General features: G+C 37.9%; 2 protein-coding genes across 2 annotated transcripts; both read right to left on the bottom strand.

Moving 5' to 3' along the window:
* Positions 1 to 9,617: 9,617 nt before the first annotated feature.
* On the bottom strand, positions 9,618 to 12,227 carry LOC110891166. Its single transcript, XM_022138833.2, has 2 exons — positions 12,076 to 12,227; positions 9,618 to 10,705 (listed from the first exon to the last, which is right to left on the bottom strand). Exon 2 carries the CDS (start codon positions 10,698 to 10,700, stop codon positions 9,711 to 9,713), a length of 990 nt encoding a protein of 329 aa, XP_021994525.1. The 5' UTR covers positions 10,701 to 10,705; positions 12,076 to 12,227; the 3' UTR covers positions 9,618 to 9,710.
* Positions 12,228 to 12,451: 224 nt separating this feature from the next.
* Positions 12,452 to 14,960, bottom strand: LOC110891165 (probable glutathione S-transferase). The gene is made up of 2 exons (XM_022138832.2): positions 14,544 to 14,960; positions 12,452 to 12,985 (listed from the first exon to the last, which is right to left on the bottom strand). The coding sequence occupies exons 1-2, from the start codon at positions 14,865 to 14,867 to the stop codon at positions 12,635 to 12,637; spliced, it is 675 nt and encodes a 224-aa protein (XP_021994524.1). The 5' UTR covers positions 14,868 to 14,960; the 3' UTR covers positions 12,452 to 12,634.
* Positions 14,961 to 20,783: the final 5,823 nt, after the last annotated feature.

The raw sequence follows: 20,783 nt of genomic DNA, 5'->3' as shown, positions 1-20,783 counted from the left end.
GGTCACAACGAAAACCATGTATGTAACTTGAAAAGAAAAGAAATTTCAAGAAAGCGTGTTGACTTGATAACAAAGAAGTCAACCATTACAATAATGCAGGTCATTCGAATCACAAATCAACAATTAGATTTAGCGAAACAATATTTGAACTTCAATGGAAAGATTTATTCGAAACGAAACCACATGCGTAACAAACGATGCATGCGTAACATATGAATTTTCAAGAAATGAAGCAAATGAACATTCGCTATAATGAAAGTAATGGTCGTGACACAATGACCATCAAGAGGAGTAGAGATACGAAAATCTACTCAGTAAATGTGAAAGACGAAATTTCAATAAAAGAAATTTAAGGACTTTACCTGGGGTTGCATGTGATAACCAGTTGTTAGGTGACATTACCATGTAATGTCAAACATATCGTATTCGTCATTATTGAGTTAGCGGGGAATGCGGAGACATACGTCTTCTCCTTAGCATGACTCGTGTCATTTGCAGGACCGCGTGCCAACCGCCGCTTCCTCGAAAGTCCTATGTAACGTACTTCAACCTCTGTCGTCATGTAGATTGAGTTTCGTGAAATCTTGCACGCCCGCACTTTGTTTTGCGTAGGTTACCTGCTCGGTTAAAAATAGCATAGACGACACAATAATGGCGTTTTTTTCCCGAGTTAATAAACGTGGTTCCTACGTGATGACCTTTAATGAACTTCAACACGAGTTTCCGAAGGTCTTAAATGCATGTTCCCTAAACTCTCATAGTTTTGTGTACTGTATGTAATTGCTTTATGTACCGTGTATAAAACACCACTTTAGCGTATGTTTGGAAACATACTTTTGACTGTTTGCTTTTCGGCAACGGTTGGAGACCATATTCGAGTCTTAGGCGTTCTGTATGTATTCAGGTTTTAATAATCTAAGTCCCAGAGAAAAATTGAGGTTAGAGCCTAGGTATCTCTACAGACAACCCTATTCGCTGTAACCTATAGCTCTGATACCAATCTGTCACACCCCGAATATCAGAGCATTGGCGTGACTGGACTGGTATCTTCATTGCACAGCGGAAGCAAATAAGCTAAGACTTCTAGAAATTTGAACGCCCACTAAGTACTCAACTCCACATGGTTCTCCTATTCCAACCGTGCCTTAACTTTGAAAAGCAACCTGAGAAAGAAACATGCGAAAAATCAACATAAAGTTGAGCGAGTTCATAGTTTGTTTGTAAAAGATTTGAAATAAATCTTTTTGAATAACCGGTTTTTGTTGTATTGTTGAATGTTTAAATACTTGAATGTTTAACATACTTGAATGTTTGATTACTTGAATGAAAACATGGTATGTAACTTGTAAAATGTGTGAATGTTTGAATGTAACTTGTAAAACGTATCTGTAACTGAGTACTATGAATGTTTGAGATCGCTAGTGGTTTGCAAGGCCACTAACATGTGTCACGACACAGGAAGCCACCAAACCTAGGCATTTTTGTCACCTTGACTGAGACACAGAAGCACTCATTGGTAGAAGTAGGCCAAGAGTGGGGTTGCCTGAAACCCATTAGATCTAACCTTTTGTTGCGCGGTCTGAATGTATACGTTGATTAATGGTGCTTATGGTACCCTATTCGAGACATGATCTGGAATGTTTCACTTGAATGTTTTTGTACTCCATCATACCATAACACATGTATTGTAAGCTCTTGTATTTGTATTTTCCCGTGGTTTAGAAAACTAGAATTTGTGTGTATGCATATTTCGAAAAATATGTTTTTTTTGAAAAACCGGTATAAACATAAGCTTTTCGAAACCATTTGTGTATGTTAAAACTTGCTTGTAAAATGGTTTATGAATATGTAATTCTTGTATGCTTTGCAAAAAGTGCATGTCTTTCCACCCCGAAAACATTTAGAAAAATGTAAAACTGTAAAAAGGTGGGGTTATGAACTCACCTGAATATTCCTGTGCAAAGCTAGCTAATTACGACTTTGCGATGTCGTTTCCAAGACGAGACTCGCTAGCGTGCATTCTACAATATCCCTAACACGGAATATCTAATAAGTTTCTAAATAAACACGGTAATTAACTACGTGTTACCGAGCTCTACCGAGTCGTTAATCGAACGATTAGACGGTACGTTGTTAACTTAATGATTAAGTTAAACTTTATCGCCCCGAGAAGTTGTACGTGTATGTGACGAGTGTTTTATGAAAGGAATATATAATAAACTCGTATTATATATCGTATGCCGTTGAGGCGTTTGAAATAAATATAAAAGTTATATTTATTTTTCAAAAGAATCGTCGAGTTACTGTGTTTGAAAATAAATATATAACTATATTTATTTTTTTTTTATAAAAGCATTCGTGTAGTACGATCTTCGAAATAAATATATAAACTATATTTATTTTGATAAAACAACTTCATGTTGTGCTATATTTGAAATAAATATAAAAACTATATTTATTTTTATAAAGCGGATTCGTGTTACGCAATCTTTGAAAAAAAAAATATAACTATATTTATTTTATAAAACGAAGGCATGTTCGGCGTTTGAATCAATATAAATAATTATATTGCTTTTATAAAAGGTTTGTTGAATTTCCGAAGTTTAATATAAATACTATATTTATTTGTTGTCGAAATAATTTCTGTTTCGTTGTTTTTGAATGTAGTAAAGTGTCGTCGTAGGAAATTCTATATTTGTATTTGCTTTTATAAAATATTATTTGAACCCGATGGTTTTATTTATAATAAAACGTGATTATTTCAAGGATTTTCTCGAAAAACGGGCAGAGTTTCCTCTGTTTTTGGACGCCCCCGACAACGCAAGTTGTCGTTATCTAATCAAAATTCAACAATATTCAATCATAATCCAATCATATACTCAATATATATATAATTTTATGAGACGACAAAGTATAAACTAAACGTTATTTTATATCGGTTGGAGCTCTTATCTCACGCAAGTAATAATACTATATAAATAGCAAAATAAACGTGACGTTAATTTACCAAGTCTTCGCGTCGGGATGTTGACCGAGTCGACTCGCTGTTGACTGAGTTTGACCGAGTTGACTCGGGTTGACCGAGTCGACTCGAATTGCACAGAAACTGCCTCTGGACGTTTTAACCGATCCGAACATGTTGACTTGTCCGCTGACCCGAACCCATCTGTTGACTGAGTTGACTCGGTTGACCGAGTCAAACCGAGTTAAACCAATCCGAAATCAGAATTGTGACCCGAACTAAAACCGTTTGAACTAAAATTTAAACCATGAGTCCCGAGATAAAACCCGAACATCTTGACCAAACCAACAGATTTGAAAGTTAAACTGACATACCGCCCGAATCCACTTGAATCTGGTCGGAACCTGCTGATCCGAACTTGAGTCGTCGTCTCCAATCACCTTCAACGTATCTTCGTCGGAAAACTGGCGCTCAAAAGCATAGACCGCCGGGTAACAGAACTGACCGGACCAAGTCTCCGACCGCCACCACCACCGTCGTGTCTTGCCGGCGACCACCCCTAACCCGAGACGCCGAACCCCAGACCTGAACCGAACCGGAGCCTGTTGACCAACGGATAAACGAACCGACCGGCGGTCCGAGCCTCCGACCGCCGGTTCCCTCTTTCTCTCTCGGTCTCTCTCTCTTCTGCTGCTTGCCACCGCCGCTCACCACCACCGCACGGTGGTGGTGTCTTCGCTTAATCTGCCGGGGGGGGGGGTGTTATCGGTTGTGTGTGGGTGATGAGTTGTTGGTTTTGTGTCATGAAGGAGAAGAAATACCCTTTTCTTGTGTTTGTATGAATGTGCAGACAAATGATGAGGGTGTTTGGGGTCTTTCATTTCAAGGAAAGTAGATGAATCCTTGTGTTTTGTTTGTGTGGTATCGAGAGGATAAGACAGACTCAATGTCTGTGTCTTGTGTATGTATGTTTTGAGATAGGATTTCATTTCTTTGATGCATTCATATATAGAGAAAAGAAAAGTAAATAAATCTGGTCATAAGATTTGTTGTGGCCTTTAGGACAGGCAATTCTCTTAAATAATATATATGAAGATTTAATCAAGATTTTATAGATTTACTAAGATTTTGGTAGATCTTTTGTAGAGATATTGCCTATTATGTGTAGGTTTAGGCTTGTGGGTTTCGGGCTTGGTCCCGGGGCCCACAAGTCCATCTCATGTGTAAGTGACCCGTAATTCCTACGAGACCCGATATCGTGACCCAAACTCCATGAGCATAAAAACATTCGTGTAACATCCATATTTGTCGGTGTCGTCAGTATTTCATACGGCTTCAGTTTATTGTGGTTTAATTTCCAACAGTATCTCTGCGGATCGTCACACGCGCACTGTAGAACCGCATAAGCGTTCCTAAGCTTACTGAGGCCCTAATTAAGTTAATTTGCGTCGTAAACACTATTTAATGTCGCGTAAATCGCCTGTTAATCACGTAATTAAGAGCGTAAATTACCGGTTGTCACATCAATGCTATGGAGTTCAAAGAATTCGAAGACTGCAGAGCCTTCATAAATCTATTGGACGATCGAAGTATAAACATATACTTGATTCAAAGTTTGAGGAATTGGTTAAATGGTTCTTATTCGATTACATGGGAATAAAAACTAGACCGGTTCCACCAATAGATTCATATATGAGGAAAATTAATCTGCTGAGTTTGTATCTACTCGTGGCCATGGACGGTGGTTATCAGAATGTAACAACAGAGAACATTTGGCATGCAATAGCCAAAGATATGGGATTCAATTATGAAGATGGTGACTACATGAGAGTCACATATGCTGCATATCTTGACGTCCTAGAATATTACTACAATTTCAAACATGTTCAACAGAATATGCAGGACAAGAAGACAGTTCTGGAAGAAGGAACATCCACCAGTGGTCATCAAGAAAGTTCAAAGAATGCAGGAGTTACTAAACAAAATGTTGTCGAGATGGAACCAGTTGCCTTATTTGCAGGTGTTGACGATGAAGACTGGAATAAAGGAAAACGAAGGAAGCGTTTTAATTTCAACTATGCAAAATGGGCAATGGATGAAGCAAATCGGAGCGTACTGGATCAAGCTCGTAAACATAACCTAGTTTAAAGGGGGTTATGTTAGATTTATTAAACTAGTTATGTTTATGTTATTATATGTTATTCGGATATACATATATATTTAGAAACACTTATTAAGTTAGTTAATGATAAGTTTATGTAATAATCAACGGATAAGCGGGAAAGCTTTTCAAATAACTGTAATGGACAGTTACCCGCCAAATTCCCGAACCGCCAAAACGTTTATGTATAAATCGATGTCACCGGAACCAATGTCCGGTATCAAGACATATTCAGTTATACTTGAATTGTCCAATTGTTCTGTTTTGAACTTCCTGCATTCATTTCTTCTTTCTAGACATTCATTCGATCTATTCAATCATGAACATGAATGTATACATGTCTAAAACTTCCGCTGAAAACGTGAGTTTTCATCCCCAACAACTGTTAGGGGTGTGCATGGGTCGGTTTTGACCGAAAACCATAACCATAACCGCAATGTCGGTTATTGGATAACCATAACCATAACCGATCGGTTATGGTGGTTATGGTTATTTGGTTTTGATGGTTATAGCGAGTCAGTTATGAGTGGTTAATCGTGTATTTAGTTTAGCTAAAAATAGCTTATTTTTTTAACATTGAATAAATTGTTATTGATAAAAACCAGAGAGAATTAGGGATAAAACTGAATTCTGCACATTCATTCTATTCAACAATACAATATATAGATAAATAAAACCATAAACCCTAAAGCCCATAAGTAATGGGTTGGGCCTAAAATGTCTGGTTTATAACACTCCCCCTCAGACATTTAGAATTATACACAATTTAACCACATACTTCAGGATGATGTTAAATAGGTACTTCTGGACCTCAATAAATAAACTGATACTACTGGATCAGCTATGCTGCCTCATTAAAAACCTTACTAAGAAAACCCAGTGGGACAAAACTTAGTTAAGGGAAAAAGAGTACAGCGTGTATAATTCTCCCCCTGAATTCAACAAACATCTTTCAATCTACGAAGACCGATCTTGTGTGATAACTGCTCGAAACTGCTTCTAGGTAAAGATTTTGTGAACAGATCTGCTAGATTTTCACTTGACTTGATCTGACGAACATCGATTTCCCCTTCTTTCTGCAAGTCATATGTTGAGAAGAACTTTGGTGAGATGTGCTTTGTTCGATCACCCTTGATATAACCTTCTCTGATCTGAGCTATGCAAGCAGCATTGTCTTCATAAACAATTGTCGGCTCCTTCTTGATCTGTTCTAATCCGCATGCTTCTTGTATGTGATTAATCATTGATCTTAACCACACGCATTCTCGACCAGCATCATATAGTGCTATTAATTCGGCATGATTTGATGATGTTGCTGTAATTATTTGCTTAGTTGACTTCCAAGAAATTGCTGTGCCACCGTATGTGAATACGTAACCTGTCTGAGATTTTGCTTTGTGAGGATCTGATAGATATCCGGCATCAGCATACCCAATAAGCTGGGACTTTTGATCTTTCTGATAGAAAAGACCTAAGTCTTGTGTCCCGCAAATATACCGGAATATATGTTTTATACCATTCCAGTGTCTACGTGTTGGATTCGAACTGTATCTCGCTAGTACATGTACTGCAAATGCAATGTCAGGTCTTGTGTTATTTGCGAGATACATAAGGGCACCGATCGCGCTTAAGTACGGTACTTCTGGACCAAGTACTTCTTCACCTTCTTCTTGAGGGCGATAAGGATCCTTGTGTGGATCTAGCGGTCGGACAACCATAGGTACGCTAAACGGATGTGCTTTGTCCATATTGAAACGTACTAACATCTTCTGGATGTAGTTTGATTGATGGACAAATGTGCCATTGCACATATATTCAAATTGTAGTCCGATACATAATTTTGTCATACCAAGATCTTTCATCTCAAATTCCTTCTTTAACAATTGAGCAGCTTTCTCTATCTCTTCAGGAGATCCGATGATGTTGATATCATCAACATAGACTGCTATTATAGTGAAATTTGAGAGTGATCTTTTTATAAAAACACATGGACTGATTACATCAGACTTGTATCCTTCTTTTCCGAGATATTCACTAAGTCAATTGTACCACATACGACCAGATTGTTTGAGACCATATAAAGATCTCTGAAGCTTTATAGAACACATATCTCGAGGTGTTGATTTTAATGCTTCGGGCAATTTTAATCCTTTTGGGATTTTCATGTAGATGTCATTTTCAAGTGTCCCGTATAAGTATGCGGTGACGACATCCATTAGTCTCATATGAAGTCCTTCAGAGATTGTAAGGCCGATTAGGAACCTAAGGGTTATCGCATCCACTACAGGGGAATACGTTTCCTCATAATCAACTCATGGGATTTGGGAAAACCCTTGAGCTACAAGTCGAGCCTTATATCGTACAATCTCATTCTTTTCATTTCTCTTTATTGCAAACACCCATTTATAACCTACTGGTTTGACGTCTATGGGCGTTCGGACTACAGGTCCGAAAACATGTCGCTTTTCGAGCGAATTTAATTCGGCATTTATGGCTTCTTGCCATCTTGGCCAATCATTTCTGTGCATGCACTCTTCTAAAGTTTTAGGTACATAATCATTTTCATTGATTACATCCGTTGCTATAGCATATGCGAATATATCATCAACACGTGTTTTATTCCGGTTCCACATTGTACTATCTTGTACATAATTAATAGAGATCTCATTATCGTTCGGTACCGGTGTTTCTTCTGAAACTTCATTTTCCTCTGGATTCATAGTTGTCTCTTCTGGGACATTTACCTCTACTGGGGTTTCACTTATAATCTTTTGTGAGTTTTCACCAACTGCGTTACTTTGCTCTTTTCGTTTCCGTGGGTTTTTGTCTTTGGAACCGATTGGTCTCCCACGCTTTCGTTGTATAGTAATCGCTTCTGGGATTACTTCAATTCGAGCAGGTGCATTTGATGCTGGTACATGTGACTTTGTCACTCTATTCGTGTTTGTGAATGCATCTGGTAATTCACTCGCTATTCTTTGCAAATGTATGATCTTTTGGACTTCATATTCACATTGACCACTTCGGGGGTCGAGATTTGATAGCGATGATGCATTCCACATTATTTCTTGTGTTACCAGTCTTTCTTTGTCCTTATCTCCCCCTAAGACTGGGAACATTGTTTCATCAAAATGACAGTCAGCATACCGTGCTGTAAACATGTCTCCCGTCATTGGTTCTAAATATTTAATTATGGACTGGGAGTTAAAACCAATATAGATACCCAGTCTTCTTTGGGGTCCCATTGTAGTACGTTGTGGTGGCGGTATTGGTACATATACCGCACAACCAAAAATTCTAAGGTGGGACAAACTTGGTTCTCGTCCAGAGACCAGTTGCAATGGGGAGTATTCGAGATCAGCAGTTGGTCTCAATCTAACCAGTGCAGCGGCATGCAAAATAGCATGACCCCATGCAGAAGATGGTAATTTACATCTCATTAAGAGTGGTCTAGCGATTATTTGTAATCGTTTTATCAGAGATTCAGCTAAACCATTTTGTGTGTGAACATGAGGTACTGAATGTTCAACATTGATCCCGATTGACATACAATAGTCATTAAAAGCTTGAGATGTGAACTCTCCCGCATTATCCATCCGGATGTTTCTAATTTGATTATCGGGGAAATTGGCTCTCAATTGTATGATTTGAGCTAAAAGTCGGGCAAATGCTACATTTCGAGTAGCTAAAAGGCTCACATGTGACCACCTTGAGGATGCGTCTATTAAGACCAAGAAATAACGGAATGGTCCACACGGAGGATGAATAGGCCCACAAATATCCCCTTGGATTCTTTCTAAAAATGATGGGGTTTCATGTATCAATTTAGTTTGTGAGGGCCGAGTTATAAGTTTGCCCAGAGAGCATGCTGCACATGATAAATCTTGTGGTAGCAAAACTTTTAAGTTTTTAAGAGGGTGCCCGGTTGCACTTTTGATTATTCGTCTCATCATTATGCTACCAGGGTGACCTAGACGGTCATGCCATATATTGAATGTGTCTTTATCTAACAGCTTTTGGTTACTCACCATGTATGATTCGATAGGATTGATATTAGTACAATATAATCCAGAGGATAAGGCTTCTAATTGTTCAACAATTGTTTCTTGGCCATTTTTGTTTGAAGTAATTTGAAGATATTCAATATTATTTTCAGATATTGTTTTTAGGTGGTAACCATTTTTCCGAATATCTTTAAAGCTAAGTAAATTTCTCCTGGATTTACTAGAATATAATGCATTTTCAATAGTTAATTTGGTACCCGAAGATAATGTTATGTGTGCTCTGCCGGAGCCTTCGATAAGGTTACTGACACCAGATATAGTACTAATCGGTGTCTCTGCCGGAGACAACTCAGAGAAAAATTTCATATCTTTTAGAATAGTGTTAGTACTACCGCTATCTACCAGACATTCATCACCAATAATAGCTCTACTGGAGCTAGCATGCATATTTCTTCAGGAAATAAAAAAATAAATAAAAGTTAATGCAAAGAAGTAAAAATAAAACATTGCAAGAGTTTCAAACCAAAACAAATACCAAGGTCATAGTGTGAAAAGTAAAACATAAAAGGTACGTTAAATATGTTTAAACATCACGAACATTTTCAATGAAATCACATGCATCCAAATGAACATCTGATATCGTGGCTGAAGGTTCATGCTCAATCAGATTAGTTTCAGCATTCTTTCCTTTTTCTTTCATCATGCGTTGGTATGCCTCAACGAGGTGTTTAGGGGTGTGACATGTGCGGGACCAATGATTTGACATCCCACATTTGTAACAAATATTGTTTTGGTTCCCGCTACTTTTCTTTTTCGAAGGTCGCCCCGTATTGTGTCGACTCGATTCACCACCGCTATGTTTAGTGTTCTGGGACTCTCGACGCCATGTATATCCCCGTCCTCGACCACGACCACGACCTCTGCTGGGGCCGCGGCCTCTACCTCTACCTCGTCCGCTTTGATAATTGGCCACATTCGCTTCAGGGAATGGGCTTGCACCGGCAGGTCGCGATTGATGATTTTGTAGTAGGAGCTTGTTGTTTTGCTCCGCGACCAGAAGACATGATATCAATTCAGAATACTTAGTAAATTGACGTTCCCTGTATTGCTGCGACAGGAGCATATTTGAGGCATGGAACGTTGAGAAAGTTTTTTCAAGCATGTCTTCATCGGTAATTTTCTCACCACATAATTTAAGTTCAGAGGTAATGCGGAACAGGGCAGAATTATACTCACTGACGGTCTTAAAATCCTGTAGTCGTAAATGAATCCATTCATAGCGGGCTTTGGGGAGTAAGACCAACTTCTGGTGGTCAAAACGTTCTTTGATGTTTGTCCATAATTCAAGAGGGTCCTCAACAGTTAGATATTCCCGCTTTAGATCTTCATGAAGATGATGGCGGAGGAATATCATGGCTTTTGCTTTATCTTGAGGTTTACTTTGATTACCATCAATAATGGTCTCCCCCAAATTATTTGCCGTCAAATGAATTTTAGCATCAAGAGTCCACGGGAGGTAGTTGTTACCCGAGATGTCAAGTGCGGTGAATTCAAGCTTTGATAAGTTCGACATATTTTCTACAAATGAAAGAATAAGACATTTAAAAAAAATCTTCAAATGTATATTGTATGAGAACTTCGGGTTCTCTTTTACTAGAACTGCAAGTTCTAAACTTTAAGTATGGTTATAAAATAGAGGAGGAAAACTGACTCATTTATTAATTTTGTATCATGTAATGTAGTTGTCTAGTAACATTATAATTGTGGTTTAAATTTGGAATTCAAAATTTGTTATACTCCATATTTGAAGATACTTCTGATATAATATATTATTAATGGTATAATTTTTTTTTTCTTTTAAATGGTTTGGGTGAAACCACCCTTTAAGGATATATTTCATTAATAAAAGTGTTTTGAAAGGTCTGTCCTCAAAAGGTGTGTTGGAGGGTTCAAATAAACAGATCCTTTTAAACATATTACTTAATATCAGGCCCGCACACATTAAGTCGCCAAAGAAGTAACAATTTTAATTATTACTAAATTTAGATTTTAGAGGATAAATTATTGTTATTGATATAAATCAAATATTAAATATCAAATGATAATAAAATAGTAATGGTGTACAGCAAAGCAAACGTCTTTATTAAATGTTAGTTAAATAATATATATGTATCATCAAAGACCCATCTAGAAGACCATGTTCCTAAACAAAACCACTGTTTAACTGAAGAACCCTATACATAACAAAAAAAAACATTAACAAGTATTTATATATGGATAGGGAGAACAAAGGAGGGGGGCAGAAGATATGAATCGTGCGCAGTTTGTGGAGACAACAAGTGTAGATCTGGAAATATTAGTGTGAGTAGTTGCAGATCTCCAAACTGTTCAAATACTCTTTCACAGTTGCGCCGGTGAACGGTGAAGAGGCGGATTGAAACAGAAAGCTTCAAATCTCCACAACAATGTCGAAGAGAGATCACAGCGGTTTCGATGGAAACAAGTTCCGGATCCACAACGGTCCGTTGACTAACGGTGATACGGCGACGTTTTGCGAGGCGGTGGTAGCGGTGAAAGAAAGGGTACGGTTCAGTTTTTAGTGTCGTATCGCTTGTTTAATTTTGATTTTTTTTTTCACAGTTTGTTGATCGATAAAGCCTTACTAAAATATAAATCAAAACAAGTAATGATTCTAATTAGATATTTGCTAATAATAGGCATGTATGTTTCGTGCACATCGTGATACCTTATTCAACTAATTTTAGTTTATATCCTTACCGTCTAAACTCAAACTTGAAGACAATGGTGTATAATATAATCTAAATACTGTTGGTGACATTTGTGATTGTGGTTTTTGTGAGTTGCAGATGTATGCGTGGTACAGAATAACATATAATTAACATATATAATCATGAGCAACGTATATTTCAGACTGTGATGATGCGTACCAGGATAAAGTGTGATGAACAGAGAATTGTATGATGAATCTGCGGGAAGAGCCTGTGTGTAGAGGCAATCGTGCTGATAACGTGATAAAAACCAGAGAGAATTAGGGATAAAACTGAATTCTGCACATTCATTCTATTCAACAATACAATATATAGATAAATAAAACCATAAACCCTAAAGCCCATAAGTAATGGGTTGGGCCTAAAATGTCTGGTTTATAACAGTTATTGCATATTTGTATATATTAGTATATTACAGAGTATTAAAGAATACATATAATTTATAATATTAATACCAATTATTATCGAATATTCAAATAAAGTGATATGATACATTCCATAAATTTAAATAAACATTCAAACAAAACCACAAAAATGATATGAAAAACCCATAAGTACTAAAAATCTCCAATCAAAAACATCAAATATTAAACCCATAGAATGTCTAAAAACACACACACTGAAAACACAACAAACATGATTGTAATTTGCAAGTGCAACAACCTTTATTTACAGAAATACACATCCAAGTGTCTTTCTGTCCAAATGCTCCCAACTTCTAGTCTTCGATTCCGAACCTCTTCCTCAAATGCTGAACAAAGGCAAAGACTTTTGGCGACTCTGGAAGAGTCTTGGACACGCTCTCTTTGTTCTGTATGCACCGTTTGACCCACGCGAACAACTTTGGATACTCGTGCTCGAAGTTGAAGTTCCCAAAGGTTTCATAGGCTTGAAACCATGAATAAAATGGGATCAAAGATACATCAACGTACCCAAAAGTTTCACCTCCAAAGTAAGGCTTGTCCCCAAGCTCACCTTCAAGCAATTTAAGGCATTCTAGGAACTCATTCCTTGATGCTTCATGTTCTTCCCCTTTTGCTGTGTACAAATTTCTCCCAGTTTGGTATAGCTGAATTTTCATACACAAAATTATATGATTTCAATCCATTTGATACTAGGCCCGGCGAGCCAGCTCGTTAATTTATATATATATATATAGTTTTATATTCACACATATATATAGGATTCGGATCAAGACTCTACGAGTTGTGATAACTTAGAGACTCCAACTTCCGGAACGCGTTTTGCCCCCATTTTTGTATACCCCTAGACTAAAATGTGTGACTAAAATGTTACAAACACGGCTCTAAAAAAATTTGGAAGTGATGTTTTCAGCCTGTTACAACTACTGTAAAAAACTGCTGAAGCATGAGTCAGCATTTACAGTAGCTGTAATCGTTTTTTATAGGTGGTGTAAATCAACAAAAGCTTTTTTCTTTTTTTTTTTAAAGTTGATTTTTTTTTAGGATTTTTGGTAAAAAAAAATGAAAAAACTTTCTTATGGCAAAGTTCTTGGTTTTCAGAATTCGTAAGAGTTTTCATTTCACCCTAACCCTGTATATATCTATCTATATATAAACAAAAATAATCTTTTTAAGACACACATAATGGAGAATTTATAATCTACTTATGTTAAAATTTGTGTTAATACTTAGGGTGAGAGGGGCACTCCCCTCTTAGGGGAGTCCCCTCTCTTACGCACACCCAATCCGTTTATGCCACGTCAACTCCCCTCGCACCCCAATTTGATGGCGGCACTCCCCTATTAGGTGACTTGTTTTTTTATTAAAAAAAATAATAAAATAATTGATTGGTTTGAAAAGATGGTGGCCCCACACTCTCCCCCTTCCTTCTTCGGTGACTTCACCCCGACCCACCTCCCCGATTGCCCTCCATCCGCCTTCGGCGGCACCCTCCCCGCTCGGTAAAACCGGTCCCCGCATGGGGTCACCGAGGGTGCCCCGGACACCCTTATAATTTATAATTTAAAACTCAACAACTGTTAAAAGATGGAATTATTAAAAATCTTGCAATTATAATTTGGAATTTAGTTTAGACATGCCCTATTGACCAGTCAACAGTCCTATCTCGTCATGTTTTTTTGGAAGCTCGAGCTCGGCTCGGTTCAAGCCTACTTATTTGAGCTCGAGCTCGGCTCACAAGTAAAACCCAAAACTCGAGTTCGGCTCGACTCGGCTCAAGCTATTTTAAGAACAAAGTTAGACGAGCTAAAAACTCGGCTCGAGCTCGCTTCAGTATCACTTAAACGTGCCAAAGCTGGGCTCGATCTCGGCTCGCCAATGTTATCATTATTATTATTATTATTATTATTATATTATATATAAAATAAATAAATTTTTCTTTTGGCCCGTTTAGGCTCGCGAGCCTAAATGAGCTTTGTATTTCAGGCTCGTGCTCGTTAAAGCTTGACTCGTTCGAGCTTTTAACTGAGCCAATAACGAGTAGCTCTCGAGCCTCTAGGCGTGTTTACACCCCTATTTGAGACACCCAAAATCAAAATCTTTGCAATAATAAAATTAAAAAGGAAAATGAAATCTGAAAAACTTACACCTTTCAATCTTATTAATAATAATGAAGAATAGAACATCAAGATAAGCCAAAGCTACCTTTTTGTCGATAAAATCGGCCCAAAACCTGGCACGGGCTTTGTGGAGAGGATCAGAGGGGAACAATGGAGCTTTATGGCTCCAAACTTCATCGATGTATTGAACAATGATGCTAGACTCACAGATGGGTTTGCCGTTGTGGATGAGAACCGGGATTTTCTTGTGAACCGGGTTCATGTCTAAAAGCAGCTGGCTTTTGTTCCTCAAATCTTCTTCTCTGTACTCGTACGGAATACCCTTTTCGGCTAAAGCTATTCTGACCCTCATGCCGAACATGCTGGCCCAGAAATCCAGAAGAATCAGTTGTTCTTGTTGTTCCGCCATTGTTAGGGTTGGTGGTGGGTACAGATGGAGTGAGAATGAGAGGAAGTTTGTGGAAGCGTGGTGAGGTATATATTCATTTATGGGAAATCACATAAAAAGTATATCGAGTTTTTTTTTTATAAATAAAGGTATAAAGACAAATGTTAGGATGAGTGGATGACGACCAAACTAGATTCAAATATATTTAATTATTTTTTTTAACAGAAAAAAAAAATTAAATATATTTAATTATTAATAAAGGTATAAAGACAAATCTTCCTTTTTTTCCAATAAAAATTTCTCATATCCTTATTTTTTTTCATACATATCCTTATAAAATATATTTAAATATCACATATACGATACGATGTACCCAAACTAGATTCAAATATATTTAATTAATATATATATACATAGGGGATTCATGATGAGAAAACTAATTTAAATGAGAAAACCAAAAAACTAACTAAAAAAAGCCTAAAAAACATACCTAAAAAAGTTACAATTTTTTATAAAAAAATCACTATTTTTTATGTACGAAAGAAAATTAAAAAAAAAGACAATTTTTGTTTTACTGCACATGTGCACTAATACGGATATAAGGCACATGTGTAGTACACATATAATGCACATGTGTAGTACAAGTTTTTTTTTTTGAATTTTTTTATATATAAAAAATAGCGATTTTTTATAAAAAATTGTAAATAAAAAAAATTGGTATGTTTTTTTGCTTTTTTTTAGGTTTTTTTTTAATTAGTTTTTTAGTTTTCTGATTTAGATGTAATTTTCTCATGATCATCTCCTTACACAAACATATGAAACTTTCTAGATATATTATATAACCAAGCCAATAAATATAGTTACATAAAAGTTGTGTAAGTACAAACTTAAAGTTATGAGCTATAAAATGAGTTTGTTAAAATACATAAACGAATGACATAATATATACCTAGCGAACCTGATGAGCGTTGACACAGGTCAGTTTTTGTATTGAAATAAGAACATCGCAATAACGAAGGGAATAACATGTGTTTGAAAATGTTATTTAGGTAAGTGTTAAATTTGTATCCCTGAACTGGTGAGTGTTTACACGCCTCAGTCTTGAGTAAATTTATATTCAATATGAATGATGTAATGGTGTTTTCGTAATTTTATTAAACATTATATTTTAAAAAGTTATAAGAACTAGAATTACGACCTGCCGCAATGCGGTGGGGATTCTTTAGTTATAACTAAGTCGATTTATGTAACACCTCGCAAAATCATGTCCAATATAGTAACGGCACGTGTCATAAACCCTGATCACGTTAAAAGTTAACTTGAGGGACTAAAACCGTCAAACTATGTAAAGATGTAAATAGAAGGACCAAAAGCGTCAACATGCCAAATTCGTGCCTCTGAATGACCTCATAATATGTTCGTAATCATGAATGAATAAATTGTCGGACATAGAAAGCCGTTTGTGCTTAAATTGAGAATTTTACAAAGCATAAGGGTTAAATGTGTCAACATGTTAAATGTTACCTCTGAGTGACCTTTTAACGATCCCAAAAGCATTGTAATATTTGTATTTTTGCTCTCATGAATATCGGATAGTAATCTCATGGAGTTTCGATGAAAACAAGGCTTTTCGGGTGATCTCACAACTAACCCGGAGCTTAACGGAGTTAATTTGTGACCCAAGGCACTGGATAGTTAACTATGGGGGTTAATAGTGAAATAAAAGAAAGTTATTTAAATTAAATATGGACCAGGGACTGAAAATGCAAAAGTATCAAACTTTTTACCGGATTGAGGGATCCTCGCGGGGCGCGTAGACCACCGCTGAGGTTTACGCGGGCAGCGTAAAAGTGCCAGCGACAAAAAAACTGGACAGCTGCATGTTGCAGCCTGTCCACCGCCATTGCATGCTTGTTTTTGATACCAGGGTCTAAGCAACTGGTTTTTACTGCCCTAGGGACACTTGGGATCATCTGGTTACTCTAGATAGCAGCTGGATTGATCTTAGAAGTCCTCAATCTTCTATATAAGGAGCTTGTTTTTATTCTTGAACTTGCATACTTTCAAATTTCATTCACACTCACTCTCTGAAGCATCCTGGTGTTCAATGAAGCTTTCTTGTAACATCCCGTGTTTTCGAATGTCAAAGTCAAAGTCAAAGTCCAAGTCAACTTTGACTTTCTTTGACTATAGATAGTCTATATTATGTTTTGGTTGTATTCTGTGGAGTAAGTGTTGTAATCAGAAAGAATCGAAGTAATCGAATGTTTAATCAATGCGACCGATTTACGACTGTGAATAGTAGGAAGTAACAATGCGATAAAGCTAATCAATCAATAATCAAGCTAATCGATTCATCAATCAAGCTCGAGACTCGAATTATGTGAACTCTGGTATTGTTATACGTGTGTGTGTGCCTTATGTGTTACTTGTGCGTGTTTACTTATATGTTTGGTGTGGTATTCAAGTGAATCAATCGAAAATCAAATCGAAACTCGAAAAGCAATCAAACTCAATCGAAACCGACGTCGAAACGTGAAATGTAGATGCTTGTATGTAGATATAGTGATTGGGACTGAAAGTAATTTGAGTAGGAACTCTATCGTGTTCGTATCATCGTCCATCGAAATCGAAACATCGAAAATCGTCGCGAAACGCTCATGGTGGGTCGCGGATCGAACAGGAGGCATCCTGGTCGAACAGGCCAGCCGATCGGCTAACATCTTCCTAGCCGATCGAGCAGCCCATTCGATCGGAGCTCCTGGCCGATCGGCTGCCACTTTCCTCTTTTGGAGCCTATAAATAGGGCTGTCATTGTCACACTTTCTATTTTTGGAAAGCTCTGACCGAACCAGCCTTCTTCTTCACCTTTTCTCAGATTTCTCTCAACTCCGGTAAGTTTTCACTCTAATTCTTGTACGTTTTTTATCATTGCATGATTCTACACCTTTCCATCTTTCAAAACTCGATTTCTAACTGTGAAATCACCAAGATCTAAGTGTTCTTGGGTGATGTCATCATGGTGTTCTTGAAGAACACCAAACTTTGGCCTCATTCAACCATGAATAGCTTAGATCCGACCGGTTTCCACATAAACAAACTAAGATTTGTAAGAATCTTAACATTTTTATGAATAATTTCCAACTTTCTTCAACCTTTTACACTCGAAACCTTAAAACCGGTAGAAACGGGGCTGGAACCGGCTAACTAATCATTCTAACAGTTAAGAGGTTCAAGATTCGGATTCTATATACAAGGTTCACTGACGATGGGTTAAACTCTAAACCGACATTCCGAACCGTTCACCGGCCGGACTAGGGTGATTCCTGTCCGAGCCGAAGAAACGAGTGGGAACGGAGGATATCATAGTTCAACTCGTTATCAAACTACCTCAAGTAATTAAACAGCCAAGAGCTAGACGAAAGGCCGAACAGGTCAGACTTGCTGGCCGAACGGCTAGGCTGTTCGAACAGCCCAGCCGATCGGACATGCCAGCCGATCAACCGGGCCAGCCGATCGGCTAGCACATGGCGTCTCACTTTTCAAACTTCCTGAGGTATGGTATTGACGAAGTGGTGTTCGATCGAATATGTTACTCGATTGGTGAACATTACTGTTCGGATCATGAAATACTATGCTTCAACACTTGATTGATTTTACAACTCGTTCGTAGTAAAGAATGCCAGCCGATCGAACAGTCTGTTCGATCGAGCGACATCCTGTTGAGAACCACTTCAAAAGTTCCCAGCCGATCGGTTAAGCTGGCCGATCGAACGGACCGTTCGATCGATCGACCTGAAAGGTAAGAACACCTTTGTGTTTTCATATACTACAACAAAAACTTCAAAAGTTCAAATCCTCAAACACAAACACACCAGAGGAAGAAACAATCCACTCGAATGGCCTAGCCGATCGAGCCTACCGGCCGATCGAACAGGACTGTCCAAACGGACATACCAGCCGATCGAACAGCCCGTTCGATCGAACCTGCCGTTCGCTCGACCAGCCTATTCGATCCATCCACATTTGTTTACATTTCCACGTTACTCATTGTTGTGCTATCGAACTATTCAGGCTAACCCTACTCTCAGCGCTCCCTTCAATCCATAATCAATCACTGTGAGTATACTCGATCCCTTTTTGCTTTTAGCACTTTTGGGTGTTACATACGTTGCTTATATCAAAACACAAACGATCACACTACTCGAACTATTTGAACGCTAACCAATATACATGTATTACGTGACTTAATGAATGCTTGTTGATTGTGTTTACACGTGGAATGCTGTCTACCTGCCTTAACGACGTAGTACTATAGTTTGGACTCAGCACCCGTTCACACGGGGGTTGTTAAGGACAATTACTTGCGTGGATTACGATGGTAATCATGTATTGCGAACCGTCTCGGACGGTCAACCCGCAGTCACTGGTATCGATAGGTCCATGTCGATAATTAACATGCTTCGTTTTCCTCTGTGTACGTGCTGGTTATGTATTGACTTTATTTTAACGTATGTGACAGGTATTTAGGATGCTTATTTGCTAGGAAAGCGAGGCTAGAATAAGTTTCTAGAAGCCCCCAACAAATGATTGTCTGCCAAGAACAAGTGTCTGGGGCATAGTTGTCTGTAGATCTTGTCCTCTGGCATTTCAGCCAGAAAGTCAACAAAATAGGGGTCTAGAAGCAGATAAACAATTGCTGTAATAATATTTGAATCTAAGTTGTCAGGACGGAATTTATTGTTTGGATGATTATCTGTAATGACATGTTTGTTTATTCGGGATACGGTATGGGACGTATCTTTAACTGGATTATATAAATAGTTGTTATGGAAACTTCTGAACAATCTGTTTCGCTCAGTGTCGTGCCCCGATGATTCCGCCATCGGTTGGGGTGTGACAGATTGGTATCAGAGCCATAACTATAGGGAATTAGGTTAGACACGACCTAGTCCGGGTCGCTGTCTTAGAGACCTAGACTATAGTTAGGAACCAGCAGACCAAGTTTATGTGCCCTATTCTATAATTCTTCACTATCACTACACTCGAATTTTCAATTAAAGTCAGGCGATTCAGCCAGGAATAGGTGTGAAAACCGCAAACTCCCGACTAAATTGACTGACTTATGATGATTTTGTCCATTACTCATGCTTATCCTGACATTTTCAATAACATACGAGGAGAATTATACCAAATCAGGAGTGAAATCCCCATTTTGATGAAAATCCTCCTAGGTTTTCTTAAAAACAAGTAAGAAATTGCTAAGCCAGGGGTGAAACCCTAACCTTGGCAAATTGTTCCGAATATTATTTCATCTCACCAAGGCATTCGACGGACTCCAACGACCTGAACTCACAAGTATGACCTAAGGAATGTGTGTTGAATGCCCAAGAATCGAGGTAGAAACACGACCCTTAAGGTCGAAAGTGACTACAAGTCCACTGTGAATAGTCGGATTGCTTTGGGCAGTCGATGTCTAGTAGCCGCAGACGATCTACCTCTTGATTTTATGCGTTTTGATTCTGAGAACCGCAGCCGTGTACTCTGATGACTCGTTGATTTTATGTGTTCCTGTGTGCTTTGTCTGTTTACGTGTGTATATTTTGGATATTATTCGATTTTGCTGCCATTTCGATCAACACACGACTCGCATTTGCTGTTCTATCTCAATTCGACATCCAGTTGTCGCAACTCTAGACGATATCATACTATGTTATGCTATACGACTAAGTTAGGCTAATACGATGCTATTCGATATGCTATTCGAACGACACACGAGCTTTGAAGGATAGGTTTCTGTTTTCTGAGTGCTTCTGTGATTAAATACCTAGGTACTTATGTGCTTCTGTGTTTTGTGCTCTACGTGCTTATGTGCTTTTGTGACCTATGTACTCTATGTGCTTCTGTGCTCCATGATTAGGTATATCTGTGAATCTG

Source organism: Helianthus annuus, chromosome 10, assembly GCF_002127325.2.
Source record: "Helianthus annuus cultivar XRQ/B chromosome 10, HanXRQr2.0-SUNRISE, whole genome shotgun sequence".
NCBI lineage: Eukaryota > Viridiplantae > Streptophyta > Magnoliopsida > Asterales > Asteraceae > Helianthus > Helianthus annuus.
This window is presented reverse-complemented; position numbering and strand designations above follow the sequence as displayed.

Coding starts and splice junctions, on each gene's coding strand:
- LOC110891165 (XM_022138832.2), bottom strand. CDS start 14,867: ATGGCGGAACAACAAGAACAACTGATTCTTCTGGATTTCTGGGCCAGC. Junction 12,986..14,543: donor CCGATTTTATCGACAAAAAG/GTAGCTTTGGCT, acceptor ATGAAAATTCAG/CTATACCAAACTGGGAGAAA.
- LOC110891166 (XM_022138833.2), bottom strand. CDS start 10,700: ATGTCGAACTTATCAAAGCTTGAATTCACCGCACTTGACATCTCGGGT.